Source organism: Cololabis saira, chromosome 3, assembly GCF_033807715.1.
Source record: "Cololabis saira isolate AMF1-May2022 chromosome 3, fColSai1.1, whole genome shotgun sequence".
Lineage (NCBI taxonomy): Eukaryota > Metazoa > Chordata > Actinopteri > Beloniformes > Belonidae > Cololabis > Cololabis saira.
The window spans coordinates 17,427,006-17,442,267 of NC_084589.1; the positions used below are offsets into that span (position 1 = coordinate 17,427,006).

The window sequence follows — 15,262 nt, forward strand, 5'->3', positions numbered from 1 at the left end:
TATTTATCTATTTTTGCTGTAGGTCTTACATTTTCAATGGTTTTGGTCTTTGTTTTGGCTGGAATCCTGCCTGTTTGTGTAACTGTGTCCACCCCATCTCTCCAGTGGTAACTTGTCCTTCGGCCCCGTCCATCCCCAACGGCCTGCTGGAGGGCTCGGTGCTGGAGTGGGGCACCAGTGTGAGCTACAGCTGTCTGTCCGGCTACGAGCTGTCCTTCCCGGTTGTGCTTACCTGCACGGGAAATGGGACATGGAGCGGAGACCTGCCCCAGTGCCTGCGTGAGTTACCATTTCCTGTCTGAATATGTGAAAACTGGCATCGTAATAGTATTTGTAGAAGCCTGAAGGGGACATTTTACTCTTGGTCTTAGTTCTTGGGGAGATTGATGTCTTGACTATTTGCACGGAAAGCAGAATCAAGTCCTCTCTTTTTTTAAATGTTCTTTTGAACATTATTATGAAAAGTTAATCTGGTTGCTGTCCTCCTTCATCTACTGATATTGATCATTATTTCATTTCCTGTAATTGGGAAAGAAAGATAAAATATTCTGTCCCCTCTTATGTACGTGGCGGTGAAGTTACCTAGTCTTCTGCTCAGCATGAAATAGTTGTGAGAGATTAGATAATCAAGCATTTTACTTTTTTCTTTTTCTTGGGGAAATCGTGATGTAATTGACACTTTCTCAAATGTCACTAGACAGTACCGTGCAGCACCTGCCTGTTATGTTACAACGTCTATTATACATTGATTGCATTAGTCTGAACTTTGTTCTCCATGAAAAACCCCTTACACCAATTAGCTGCTCGCCGTTTTAGTCATTTATCTCAAATGACTGAATTTTTAATGAAAATCGTGAATAAGAATTGGAATTTAACATTGAGGCCAGAGTGGAGTGGCTCAGTTATAATACAAGCAGAACGTGACCGCCAGCAATTCAAAGATGGAGTTCCCCCGTGTTACAACACCAAGAAGGATTTTTTTTTTCTTTTTTTTCTTAAGGCTTTGGAAGCAAACTTTAACTACTTTTAGTGTTTTTTCTTGTCTTCAGTGTATTATACTGTGTACATTTACTTGCAAAATCTGAATAATGAAAACTGTTAAGATGGTGAAACATATTAAGTCCCATCTGTTCACGGTGAACAAAAATGAAAATTTCATCATTAGCACATGAAATGGATCATCTAATTTACATGTAGATGAAGCGAAAAGTGAACTGATCTCCAGCCACAGAGTCAAAGGCACAGCATTGATGAAGATGAAGATTTGAGCGGCGCCACACATGAATTGTCATCAGGATCATTTTGCAAGTGTAGTAACAACTTCTGCTGTGCTTGGCTGCTCAGGTGGTGTCTCACTTGTTTCTCTCTGAATGTTCATTATAACTATATTGAATGTTAGTGGAAAATGAAATTAACTAAATCCCACTTAATCAACACTGAGTGCTAAAACTGCTTGTTTTTTTGTTGATTTTTTTAATGTTGCTTTTTCCAATCACATTTTTATTTTCACTGAAGCATCACGACTGGAAGTGGCTATTGTAGGAATTTATTTTCATTGTGACTGAGGAGGCATTGTCTTTATTAGCTGCATTGATATACGGTAACTGCATGCCATCACTTGCTGTCTGAAAGTAAGAGTTTGGGAACTGAGGATGAATTGGATACTTTTAAGTAGCACTTGCTGAATCACAACAAAACTAAAAACTCTCAGACTGTGACAGAATTTGATGCACGTTGCCATATTCAGTCAAGCGAGCGCCGCCCCATATGGGTACTTGTGCGTCTGAGATGCAGATGGCAGATTGCTTGTGTTTGTTACCTTGCAGCCAGAAACACACCACGTCATGCAGATATTTGCTCCCCTGAATACCCAACATTGCACTCTGCTCTCGGATTAGCAGTATATTGTGCCTCACTGTCGTGTGTGATGACCAGATATGATATGTGGTTCAGCAAATGACCAACTATGAGTTCACAAAAAGGTGCCCTGGTCTCTTCACTCTGGTCTGTGTTACTTTGATGGCAAAAACATGCTATCTGTTCATACAATGGATAGTGTTCCTCTTGGTAAACGCAGCATGTCTGGGAGCTGGCCGCTGCAAAGATGATGAGCACTGACACATCCCTCAACACCCTGCAAACGTTTTTCCACTTCAGCACCCCCACAATAACCTCCTGCATCAATGTGAACAAGTAACCTTTATATTCTAGGGTGGTTTTTAGTGTCAAGGAGAATAATTGTACTTGACCTTGTAATTAAATTTAATAGCTCCATTACTGGGTGATGTGGATGCAAGTTCCAATGATCGTGCAAAACTGACATAAAATTTAGGACTGTTCACTATAAATATGGTTGTAATCAATATCAAACTTTGGAGACTGAGTACGCACCAGAGGAACCAGAGAAGAAGAAAGTCTGTGATGAATAACTCAGATTTCCACACAGCAAATAAATGAGAGAACAGAAACATGGAACAAAGGGGACGAAAAGGCTGATTATATTTGGTGTAGGAGAGGTTATTATCTATGCATTAAAATGTCAGCACAGCACTATCTACACCAGACCCAGCTGGTAGTTTTTTATAAATAATAAAGCCATTATTAAGAGGTAAATCCTCAGTGTCGATGCTCACAGATCAGCACTGACCACTAATACTGTACATGCTCTGCGTTACTTCATAAATGCACACACTTTTTATGGAGAAGCTGTAAATGCACAATAGGCAAAAAATTGTTTTGTATATACATATTTAATGCAAACCTACGAATTGTCTCTATTAAAGTCAAAATGCTGGACATTGCACACAATAAATTATGTTGTAGCAACAAAGTTAGGGGGGCCAAACAGGATTAATAAGCCACTTGTTGCTAATTAAACCTTACACATTTGTTACACTGTGTAGAATGCACTGTTGTTTATTGCACACACAGTAAGGCTGCACTGCTGCATATTTCTGAAATAATCATTGCAATCCATCTTCAAGTCAGCACTTTTAGTTTACATACAGCTCAGCAAAAACTGTGGGAGATTCAGTGGCTCCGAAAAAGTCAAATCTTTTTCTTAAAATCTGTAATTTGCAGCCAAATAGGAATCAAATTCATGCTCATGCCCCCTGTAAGTACCCACAGGAAATGACAAGATTCAGTGTTTGAGAATGGTAGTTCTGCATGTCTACAGGGATAATGTCTATGATCTCAGCTTTTGAATCTGGCCTCTGCATACTGATGACTTCAAAGCACTGATAATTCATCAAAGGAGGAGAGAAGCAGTGGGAGACAGGGAAAAAAAAGTTTGACTTGTCTCCCTCTTATACCTCCTTCAACAAACATACATACATTGGAACACTGGGACATTAAAAATGCTGAGCTTGGTTTGGCCTGGGGCCATTTTTCTTATATATCCATAAAACAGAACATTATTTCCCTGCAGCTTGAAGCTTGTGACTGATGAGCATGTCACCTGTTCGGGCTGTATTGTCAACCCTCCAAGAAATGCCCTTTGAATACTAAGTCTCAAAATGCCATTTGAACTGTAACAAGAATCATTTTCAGATCTAGGCCAGGCATTTGCATATTCATTTGTTGTCATATCAAACATGGCCACACTGGGGGCTTGGAACACACACACTGCATTGTTTTCAGAGGACACCAGCAACAGAGACATATTTCCTCGCAGAAGATAGGACTCACAATACAAGAACTTGTCTCTGAGATAACACTATTTGAGGTAATGGTTTTATTCAGCCGTTCCTGCATGAGCTGGATTCCAATCTCCTCCTTCACTGGGTATCTATTAAGTCTGGCAATGGTGGTGGAAAGACCCGGCTGGTTCATGACTTGTAGGAGGAGAGCGGGCGAGAACTTATCTCAGTCACCAGACCTCCGCACAGCAGCACATGTCAGGTCTGGAGAAGCAGCTGGCTCATTATTGGCTTGATATCGCAGTGGCCTGGCTGCATGAGTCGATGCTAGGCCTTTCATCCTGCCCTCACTCACACTGAGTGTTTCTGAACCTCCAGCAGCTAACAAGTAGCTCTTAGTCATAGTGAAGTGATGGATGGATACAGTGAGGAAGGATGGATAGAAAGATAAAAAAAAGGCCCACACAGCTTATTATCTCTGAATGCAATGAAACACTGAAAGTTGGCTTACTCCTCTCACCATCAAACCCATTTAGCCTAAATTATTTCAGTCAGTTTGATTAGATGTCTGTAAGCAATAAACTGAAGCAGCATCAGTGATAATCCATCAAGCTTCATCTGCTGGGGCTGTGGCTGTGGCTAGAGTCCTATTAAAAACTTTTTTTTTTTTAAAGCAATGTCATACAAGAGGCTTAGAGAGCAGCAGCACCAGCCAGTGGTGCCAGCTGAATTAGCCTCACAGCCCTGTCAAAGAAATTAATATTTTTCTTGCTAATTATTTTTGATATAAAACTGAGAGCCATGACCTCCCTCACTCCCTCTTTGCTGCCAAGATGAATATTCTCGAACCCACTACAACCACGCACCAGCACGGTTGATGGTTGGAAACAAAAAATGATTAGACGGAGCAATTCATCCTGACACAAGGATGAGATGCATCCACCCGCATTCCATCAAAAAGAAAAAAAAAAAACAAAAGGACTTTCTACACAAAGTATAATGCCAATGCGTTTGAGAAATTCAGTCTTTGAAGACTTTCCAAATCATACAGAAAGACAATCATTGGTACGGTTACGGAAATTGGATATTCCAATAAAAGCCTATCAAAGGAAAGAAGGGAAAAAAAAAAGCAAAGCTGTATTGAAAACCAGTGTATGCACGTGCGGCCTGAGCATGCGGAGTCCCACGCGGCTTATTATTCCTGATTTAAATTTGCACTCGGTTGACTATCTGCTGCGCCCATCTTCGCAATGACATAAATGAGACAAATATTGAATTGTAAAAATGAGGCAGAGCATCAGGGCGTGTTGATATGAACAGAAGTAATGTTAAACAGTGCGGATTATCCATCCGTGCATCCTCTTTCTTTTCCCGCTTTGACCTGTTCAGGGTCACGGCAGGACTGTGATTTATTCCAGCTGTCACTGGATGGGAGCTGTGGTAAACTCTGGACAGGTTGAAAGTCCATCACAGGCCCCGCAAAGAGAAAAACAACCATTCACACTGACACCAGGGGACAATTTTGGATTGCGGGGCAGATGTTGTTCGTAATAACTGTGTTTGATTTGCCGGCCCTTTGTCTACCGTGCCAACAATATCACTCACTGCTGCCTTTTACAGCCAAGTTCTGCGGAGACCCCGGTGTGCCGCTCAAAGGACGGCGAGAGGGACGGAGTTTCATCTACAAGTCCGAGGTGTCGTTCAGCTGCAGCGTCCCCAACGTGCTGGTAGGATCAGTGACACGCATGTGCCACGAGGACGGCACCTGGAGCGGCTCCCAACCACGATGTATCGGTATTTGATATTTGATATCATGGCTTGGTGCTTTGAAACAGTGTTATTATTTACAGTCATGTCTTCCTGAATTGTACTATACATGAACCTGATGTTTACTGATGAAATCAATTTGGTGCTATCCATTACTGATTGAAAGAATAACAATATAGAGTAAGTCATTTTCAATTATTTATGTATTTATTACCTCATTTAGGTTCTTAAAAGCATGTTGCTATAGATTTGGACTTTTATTTAACTGGGAAAAAAAGGCCAAACTATCCTCATCAATCAGCAATACAAACAACACTGATAAAAACAAGTATTGACTTTTACCTATGTCTGTATTTATTACGTAGTGTCAGACGCTGAGGAAATATTTCACAGGTTTCAAAATAAGATGTGATGAACCTTATTTTAGAGCCATGTTCCTCTCACAGTGAAAGGAACTTGGCATTTCAGAGTGATTCTGCTCCTGTGACCACATCACTTCAGTGACTGTGCTGATACCAAAGAGAAATTGCTTTTTTATTCAATGATGTTTCCTCCCTCATATTCTCTTTCTTGTCCTGCTGCCATTTTGATTTCATGTTCCAGAACCTACAAGAACCACATGTGAAAACCCAGGGACACCTGAGCATGGCTTCATCAACTACACCACAGGCTTTAAGGTAAAATGAGCTAAGTTTTTATTTATTTTTTATTTTTTATGAAAAAGAAAATCCAAATTTAAAATAGAACCAGAAAAATCCCATTTGAAGACGCCGTAATTCGACCTCGGAGCGAGGCAGTATACTTGAACCACTTGAGTTTCAGCCGTCTCAAGGCTGAGGCTCAATACACGTCAGCGCGTCTTTCAGAAAAACCCACTGAACTCCAGGTTTAGACTGGTGGCAGGGCAAACACCTCGCCTGTCAGCTCTGTCAGCACGGGTTCTGTGAGTCTGGCAGGGAGCGTTACTGAGGTTAAGCTGAGCTATATTAGAGCAGACCATTCACAGTTTCACACATCCATGTTTAGACAACATTACATTTGTTACTGACGTTACATGAATATAATGGATTTCAGTTGATTTCACAGTGCATTGCATATCATATGAACATTTGAGCACAGAGATCTATTCATGTTTACTAAGTAAGCTGAATGTTTAGGTTTTTTGAGCTGCCCTGGATACATATGGAAAGTCATATTTCTTCCCTGCTGTGTACTGACATGCCCTCCTTCAGATGGACAGCTTGCTCTGGTCTTTTTTGGAATCCTCCTATTTTTGGGGGGGGATGATGATATGGGGTTGCATAGATTCTGCAATGAGGATGTGCACTCTTTCTCTTTTTTTTGATGCACAGTTTCAAGGTAAACCAAGTAATGCAAAGTTGCATCTTAGTCACAATCAATACCATGACCACTGGTGTGTTCTCAGCAGCTCCCCTGACAACTGGCTTTCAGCCAGTTCATTTCATTTTGTTTCTGCCCTGTTTTTGTTAGATCCTTGCAAGTTAGTTGCAAACAATTTACTCACTGGATTCATCCGCAATTCTTAAAACATGTCTTGATGAAAGTAGAGGCGGCTTATTTGGATTAGCGCTTGTAAGGCTGTGTAGTTTTGCTTTTTCTTGCATAATTAAACAACTTTAACAACACCCGTACACCACCAAGGGACAAAATCCTGTGTTCGGGATGCCTTGTAGGAGCTGACTGGAATAGTACATAAGAATAAAAACTAATTTATTCAGATAATGAAAAACAGTTGAGCTTCCTGTTTTTACTAGAAAATAATCTCTCTCACAATGTGCATCAGATGAGAGCTCAAACATGAGCCACCGCCTGTAGGAATACTCTCCATCTGCCTCCACACACTACAGATAATCATTAAAAAAGGAGAATGAAACCTTCAGTGTGCAATCTTTTATTCTTCCCAAGCTCTGAACATATCGGCATTTGCATCATTGTATATTGACACCTTCCGCTTTGTGATTTGTCTGTTTGTGGCCAGGTGGGCAGCAGAGTAGACTTCCAGTGCCAGCAGGGACACATATTGCAGGGCTCCACTACAAGGCAGTGCTTGCCAGATCTCACCTGGACTGGCATCCAGCCTGCCTGTATCCGTGAGTATTTTGTTCTTTATGCTCTCGCCGTATCTTCAGGTCGCTCTTTCCTCCTCACTAACCCTTCAGGCTTTTTGTCACTGTTTATCCGCATCGCTGGCCGCTCAGACACTCTCTTTATACTTGTCCTCAACCCCACACCTCCTACCCAAGCTTACTCTGCCTCTGTCGATCCCAACTTTCTCTTATTCGCTCAATCCCACCATGACCTCTGCCCTCCCTGTAGATTGCTTCTCGCGCCCCAATCAACCTGCCATCATTCTGAGAGTGAAGCGTAGACCCTGATTACTGTCATTCTGTCTGAACTACCTGAACCGTTGACCAGTATCAAACCGGGGCTTTGCGCTTTATCCCCTACCCTGATCCAAGACAAGTGTCTCTCAAAGTTTTGATGTTATCCCGTACTTCAGTGAAATCCCTCTCGGCTTAAGAATGTCTCATGGAACTATTAGCCTCTGAAATCTTACCACAATCTCCCTTTTTATGAAGCATTTGCAAAGTAAACCATTGAGCATTGTGAGGAAAAGAGGATTCAAATTAAGATTTCTAATCTTGACTTCATAAGGATGCGCCACCCACTTGGATCCTGCAGGCATTTATGCTGAAGGAACAGAAACATTACAACACGTACCCCTCATTCTCTCGCTGATATGCTCTGCAGCACAGCTTCATCTGTGCGCCTGTGTTTGTTGTAGAAGGGGATCCCTTAAAGGGATTTCGAACTCCTCAATTTGTGTTTGGTGTGTTTTTATTGTGCATAAACTCAGTCAATGCTTTATTAGGCAGATGTAACGGAAACAAGGGCTATCATCTGAAACAAATTTTGCTCCAGTGAGGGTTGAGATGTGCAGCAGCTGGTTTAGAGGCACGTTGGTTTAACTTTGGGGTCATCTTGGAGGCTACCGTTTGTGTAATTCTAAAAATATCATGTCCAGGCATTGCAATTAGGCAAAGACAATTTACTTGAAGGCAGATTAAACAGAATATTCTCCCGGGCGGGGGGGAGCAGCCAAGACTCACAAAAAAAGGAAGTCCTCCCCGTCTTATCTCGCGTCTCTGCTCCCTCCACTCTGCATTAAGGAATGGGAGACATTCACATAAAATCTGGCAATGCAGCACCTTCCCACGCAGCTTTGTGGAGTCGTGGGCGTGTTTATTTGGGCTTCAGAGCACAACCACTGTGAAATAACTGTTACATAAGTTTTTATTTCACGGATTTACTGCTTTGCTCTGCAACTAGTAAAAGTCCAATCTCTCCTGCCCCGACTCTGATCACGCTGATCCAGAGCGGAGGGGCCAAACTTGAATATGGAGTGTCTAGACAGTAAAGCAGTGGAAGGATAAGACGAGGCTGACCCCATGCTGGAACCCCTGACGTCAGTGGCACTGGTCCTCGCGCTTGGTCGTGCTCCTGATGACACTTGTTGCCACGAGACTTTTTTCACTCGTCATAGATGAGCTATTGGCACCGAACGACGACATAGATAGTCGCTGGCACTCCGTGGTAGACGTGAATTATGCAAATTGGCTTTGCTCGCTGACAGTGCACTCTCAAAGGAGTGTTGCAGCATCATTTGCTTGTGGGTGACGCCTTCATCGTGACAATAAACAACCAATTAAATGTCTTCCTGCCAGGTCTACAAGAAAGCCGATGCTTTGACACAGTCCCACCCCCATGTGCGATTTCACTGACAAACACCAGACTGGGTAGCTGCAAGTGGCGCTTGTGTTGACACCTGCTAACCTGAACTTTTGCCGACTTCTGAACACGATGCAACAGACCCAAGATTTAGTTCAGCAACGCTTGATGTCACCCTTTTAAATTAATTGAGCAAACACTTTTTTTTTACTATTGAAAAATGCACTGTAGCTGTTAAATAACTCCTCCATAGATATCCTATCAAATAAACTGATTTTATAATTCATCAAATCCATATTTTATTTCCCTATAACACTGACTCATTGACATCATATATATTTTTGTGAGGTATGTGGGAACGTGCAACACTTTCATTGGACTTTTTGTGTTTTATGGCCAAGTCATCATGTTGCTGTCATCCTGTTTGTCCAGAAAAAATCAGTGTCCATGTGTTTGCTTATACTAATTTATGCCAGTAATTTTCAGCTGATAACACACACACACACATATTCACACAGATTCAGGTCTTGTGGATGGTCCTGACACACACCATCATTGTCAGCAAAATGCTATGTTTTGGATATGGGTTGAGCTGTCCTATGACAAACTGGAATTACTGTAACTCTTATTGTAGGAAATCATTGCCTCTTTAAGTGGCAGCTGTCTTTTATGGTAAACTTAGTTTACAATGTTGAGCATAAAACTGAGTAGTAAGCATCGTCTTCTTTGATGTACTGTGCTGTCACAGATCGTGGAAAAGTAATACCCTGTAAAATCTTGTTTCTAAGAAAGTAAAAAAATGCCTTGTTTCAAGAAGATTAAAAGACTGTCTTATACTATACTATTTTTTACATTTTTCTAACCCCATTTGTAGGTATATATTTGCTTAAAGTAAGACAATTGGGATTTTGGAATATTAAGCTTATCTCTAGAGGACCATTTTTTAAGCATAGAAGCTGCATTTTCTGGCATCTCTTACATATATTAGAACCTGATAGCTTTGGACTCTCCTCAAAGTGACAGAGGATGAGCTTTTGCAGTTTTTAGCTTCAAATCCCCCTGAAAGCATTGAGGTTAAGCCACTTTTGACAGAGTCCAAGATTTACTCTTGTTCCATTCTCTCATTTTCTCTTCCATCACTTCTTTCTTGAGTCTCTTAGTCACCCCTGCTGTGATGTCCACTGTAGCTCTATGTGCCAGCTTCTTCGTTGTTGATGTCTGATATAGAGCAATAACTGCCGTACACAGTTATTGCAAGGAACAAGCGGGGCGGGAGTCCACTGTAGGTGGTTTTTGCTGATAGTGGGGAAGGGAAACCGAGTGAGTGAGACAGCACTTCTTAAAAAATATCAAATATTCCTTTCAATGAAATTGAAACTGACATTTTAACATGAAAAGTCCTTTGTGTCACTTTAATCAGCAACTGAAGCCTTCCGATGCTACCAGGGGCTTGAGTGGGTGTCCGTGCAAATGATGAATTCTTGTGACATGGGAAAAAGAAAAGAGTCTGACTTCTAAATGTGTGATCTTCCAGTTGCCTATTGATCAGGTCAAACTGAAAATCAAATCGGTTTGCAGCCCCTGACCTCTTAATAACATTTTCTTGCCACCATTTTTATACGAATCTTGATACAAAGCAGCAGTCAGATCAAGTTTAAGTTAAAGTAGCACTATGTAACTTTTCCACCTTACAGGGGTGATAGCGCTCCGGCGTCACGCCGGATTTCCGGCATACCGAGGTGTTTGCGAGAAAATTTCTCTAATGATATGATTTTTTTATATACCGTAATACCGGTGAGTAGCGTACACAACGTTGGGAGCGCAGCGCGGCGGAACGTAGCGCCGCTGGACACTGTTTGTGTGGGGACTGTTTAGCCAGTGAGCAGTGAGCAGAGCCGGCAGGGAAATGTCAACAGTGCTGCGTGTCCGCGTGTAACCTAAATCTACCATGGCCACAGCGTTAGGGCTCGACCAAGTGAGGCTTTATAAATATATGGGCTTTATAAATTTATTAAATATATGAGCGCGGAGTCGGCGAGGAGCCGGGCACACAGTGAGTTGCGCTGTGAAGCCTGATTTATGCTTCCGCGTTAAATCGACGCAGAGCTTTCGCCGTAGGGTGCACCGACGTTCGCGTAACCCACGGCGTATGGTCTGCGTTGTTGTAACGCGGAACCATAAATCAGGCTTAAACCACACCTGCAGCCTCGTCAGCTCATCAGGAGGTTAAACAGCGGGGCTGCTAGTTGTTTATTGCTGGTTCGTTTTGTTAACTGAGAGCTTTATTGGTTTGTTTTTTAGCTTGCTGGTGTTTTTTTTCTCTCTGGGATTTTTTTAGTTATTTATGAAGAAGTTCTGAGTTCCGTGTGAGCAGTATTCGAGTTGAAGGGGGATGAGGGGTGGTGTGATGGCACCCCCCCCCCCCCCCCCCGAAATAAAAACGGTCCAAATCATCCCCCCCTGAAATAAAAACGGTCCAAATCATCCCCCCCTGAAATAAAAACGGTCCAAATCATCCCCCCTGAAATAAAAACGGTCCAAATCACCCCCCCTGAAATAAAAATGGTCCAAATCATCCCCCCTGTAAAACTGCCATCCCTCCTTTCCATCCCTTATGTCATTTCATCAACGAATGTGGTTTTACTGCTATTTCAACATTTAGAGTCATCACCAGAAAAATAACACCAGAAAAATAACTTATTTGACCATTTTCACCTGTTTCAAGTAAATTTTCACTTGAAATAAGTAGAACAATCTGCCAGTGGGACAAGATTTATCTTCTTATTACAAGCAAAAAAATCTTGTTCCACTGGCAGATTTTTCTACTTATTTCAAGTGAAAATCTACTTGAAACAGACTGATTTATTGCTTGTGTAGTTGAAAAATACATGAGAACAGGACCTTGAAAAAAAATAATCACATATAAAATCGCAATCGTAATATTGAGGAAAAAAATCGCAATTAGATTATTTTCAAAAATCGTTCAGCCCTACATTAGAATCATAAGTGCTGCCACCTCATTGTAAACTGCATCATTTTGTGAGGCCATGCAAACCTGTATTTATACTAGTGTGGACATTAATGTTTTTCTACAATATTTCCTCCTCATGACAGTAAAATAGGCCATTCTAAGCCAATTTACTGCTTCACATGCGGTTGTGTTTGTGTGTGTTTGGCAGCGTGGAGGCATATCTACAAAAATATGGAAAATCTACAAAAGTCATCAGAATATTCAATTTAATTAACTATTTATCAAAATGTTGTCCCAGGGAATCACACCCCTGGCCTATGTTGTTCAATTTACTCATTCTGTTTTCTATGGGGTGCATGTGGTGAGCTTGAACAACAGGACCATGGGTCAATTTACACCAGACTTACACTTTAAGAGGACAAAAAATGACAATTGTGTTGATCGGGGCATATATCTTGGCTTAGGGGCTCGCTTACCTCCCAGGGAAAAAAAAGTTCAGGCTCAGGATTTTTTTTTACTATCACCCCTGACCTTAATATAAGGTGGTACATCAACTGCCAACAGGTTTAATGACACCTCTGTCATGGTCTGAGGGGTCTGTATCGCCTTCACTGGCACTATGTAACTTGGAGGTGCATGGTAGGAACCCTGCCACACTAAAAAACTACACATTTTTTATGGCTTTGACTGCTTTACGGCATACGTCACTTCCCCCTCCTTCCCGATTCGTAGTCGAGACGAAAGCTGGGCGGGGCGGGGAGCGCAGAGCTCAGCAGAAGCTGGTATCATGGCCGAAGCAGCGAAAAAAATGAAGAAAATGAAAGTTTTATCGGAGGAGGCGAAAAAAGAAAGCGGGAGAGTAACAAGCTAAATGCCCGGACAAAAAAAAAAAAAATGCCAAGAAAAATGCCGGACAAGAATAAACATTGGCCCAGCGTTCACTCGCGGGCGTGAGATGAAAGACGAGGAGGGATGTCCGACAAGAGAGACAGAACTCTACATTTACATTTGTATCATAACAATTCTATGTTCAATAAGAATCAAAATTAGAATGTTTTCACATACAGGGGATTCGTCTTGTGTTCTAGTATTTTTCCTGAGAACTGTAAAATTGTGCAGGGCTGATCTGCAAAATATAAGGAATGGGCATTCATTCATTCATTCATTTATTCATTCATTCATTCATTCATTCATTCACACGTTATAAAGTATTTTTTTATTTGGTCACTAAGTATGTTGGACTACTAATTTATGACAAAGTCCCTCTAAAAAATGTGACAGGAAAAAGGTGCAGAGCGTATGAGTTTGTAGGGCACATTATCTCGCTGAAACAACTTAATAAAACCAAGTTGAACTTATTGTTTTTCAACATCGTCATATTATATTGTTTAGCCAAAAATAGGTACATTACCTCTTCGCTATCCATCCTGCAAACGACAGCTGAAAACAGAAAAGTAGTTTTGAAAGTCCGTCCCGTCTTCTCTCATCAAAACAAATGCAGCGACGGGGACAGGAGTTTTCCGCCAGTACACGCTGGTGCTCATGGGAAATGTAGTGTTCTTTCTGGTAAAGCATTACCGATTTTGTCCAAAGGAGCCTGCCAAACTCAACAAAAGCTGAAAGTTACATTGTGCTGCTTTAACTTGATTATGGGATAGAGCAGTCACCTAGTAATTGTATTACAGGCAGAGAATCGGTAACCCCTGACTAGAACGGTACCGGCAGTTCTGTCACGTGACATCTTTGATCTCCATGCAGATAAATAACCATCACAGGCTGAAGGAGCACGCTCTGCATGCACTTCTGTGTGCTAAAATCTTCTCGTGGGTAAAGTGGCATGGTCCTGTTAGAAACAAACCTTGTCTGGGGCCCAATTTATGAAAAAAAAAAGGTAAGATGGAGGTTACCAGAAACAGATGAACAGAATGCAAGATAAGTTACTGAACAAGGATATAAAGCTTTTGAAGTTTTACTTTCTTTGCATCACTTTCAAGTTGTTGAGCACCACTTCTCTTTATTATCCTCTGAGGAAAGCTAGCGCATAATAATGTAGCACACATTATTTTGGAAATGCAAATGAAGAGCCAGCTGATGTTGTTTTAACGGCTTAATATAAGACATTTTTACAGCTGCAGTATCTTAATGCTTGTGCAATATAAAAAAAAAAATGCAACATAAGCCAAGACAATGAGTCACTCAATTGCTATACTCTACATTAATATTCAAAACTTGACCATGTTATTTGTTGAACTGTAGGCTTAGTGGATTAATAAAGGAATTTAATAGTTGCTGAACAAGAACAAGAAATGATATAAGGCAAAGCTCAAAATGGACTTCTGCAAATGTTGTGAAAAAGGAGTGCATTTACCCTGAAAACTCAGTCAGAGCACATTAAGTTGAATGCAACACCAACTTTATGGTCGTGCGTCTGCAATAACATGACACACGTGATCACTGTGAATATTCTCACTTATTCTCATAAGTGGTACATTAAGCCACAGTGAATGGTCTTTGAGAGGATAACTGAAGCCTTTTTGCTTCAGGATATTCTGGAAAGCATCCCGGCAACCACATTTGCACATTGGTAAACATGAACCGATCCATAAGACAGGATGTTTCAAGGTCCTTAACTTTCTAGGTGCATCATGTTCAGCAAGTTTTTTCTTTTTTTGTCCTTCTTTTGGACTGATATATATGTCTGTTCAGCGTGCAGCACCTCGGGAGCTGATCTCTGGCCCTACTCCATCATAAGCAGTGGCTTGAAACATGCATTGACTCGCCTCTCTGCTGTTATTGCTACGATGTTCACCAGATACTCCTACCCATTATTTTAAAAATTAGCCCTCAAATTTCTCAATTGACTAACATACATATATAGTGCACAGTGCATAGACATTGATGAAGCAATATAACCATGTTTATGGGGACTATAAGCTGCAACCTGTCATATGTACTTTATCCAGAGATATATTTTAAATGAAGTTAACTTCCTCTGTAAGTCTGCAACACAGAAACTCATAACCAAGCGTACAGCTGAAAAATTTAGGACATTTTAACATTCATATTGTGCAGTAATCAGGTTTTCTCTACCATAGAGGACAATGGTGGTGAATTTATTTATTTATTTAGGCAG

The 15,262-nt window shown here is 41.2% G+C and overlaps 1 protein-coding gene across 1 annotated transcript in view; it reads left to right on the forward strand.

Annotated features, from left to right (window-relative positions):
- LOC133426445 (CUB and sushi domain-containing protein 3-like) overlaps positions 1-15,262 on the forward strand; it is a 289,442-nt gene that overhangs the window by 262,562 nt on the left and 11,618 nt on the right. The window contains exons 60-63 of the mRNA XM_061716381.1: positions 106-279; positions 5,262-5,435; positions 6,012-6,085; positions 7,408-7,519. Of these exons, the coding sequence (XP_061572365.1) occupies positions 106-279; positions 5,262-5,435; positions 6,012-6,085; positions 7,408-7,519 (534 nt within the window). The remainder of the gene's footprint in view (positions 1-105; positions 280-5,261; positions 5,436-6,011; positions 6,086-7,407; positions 7,520-15,262) is intronic.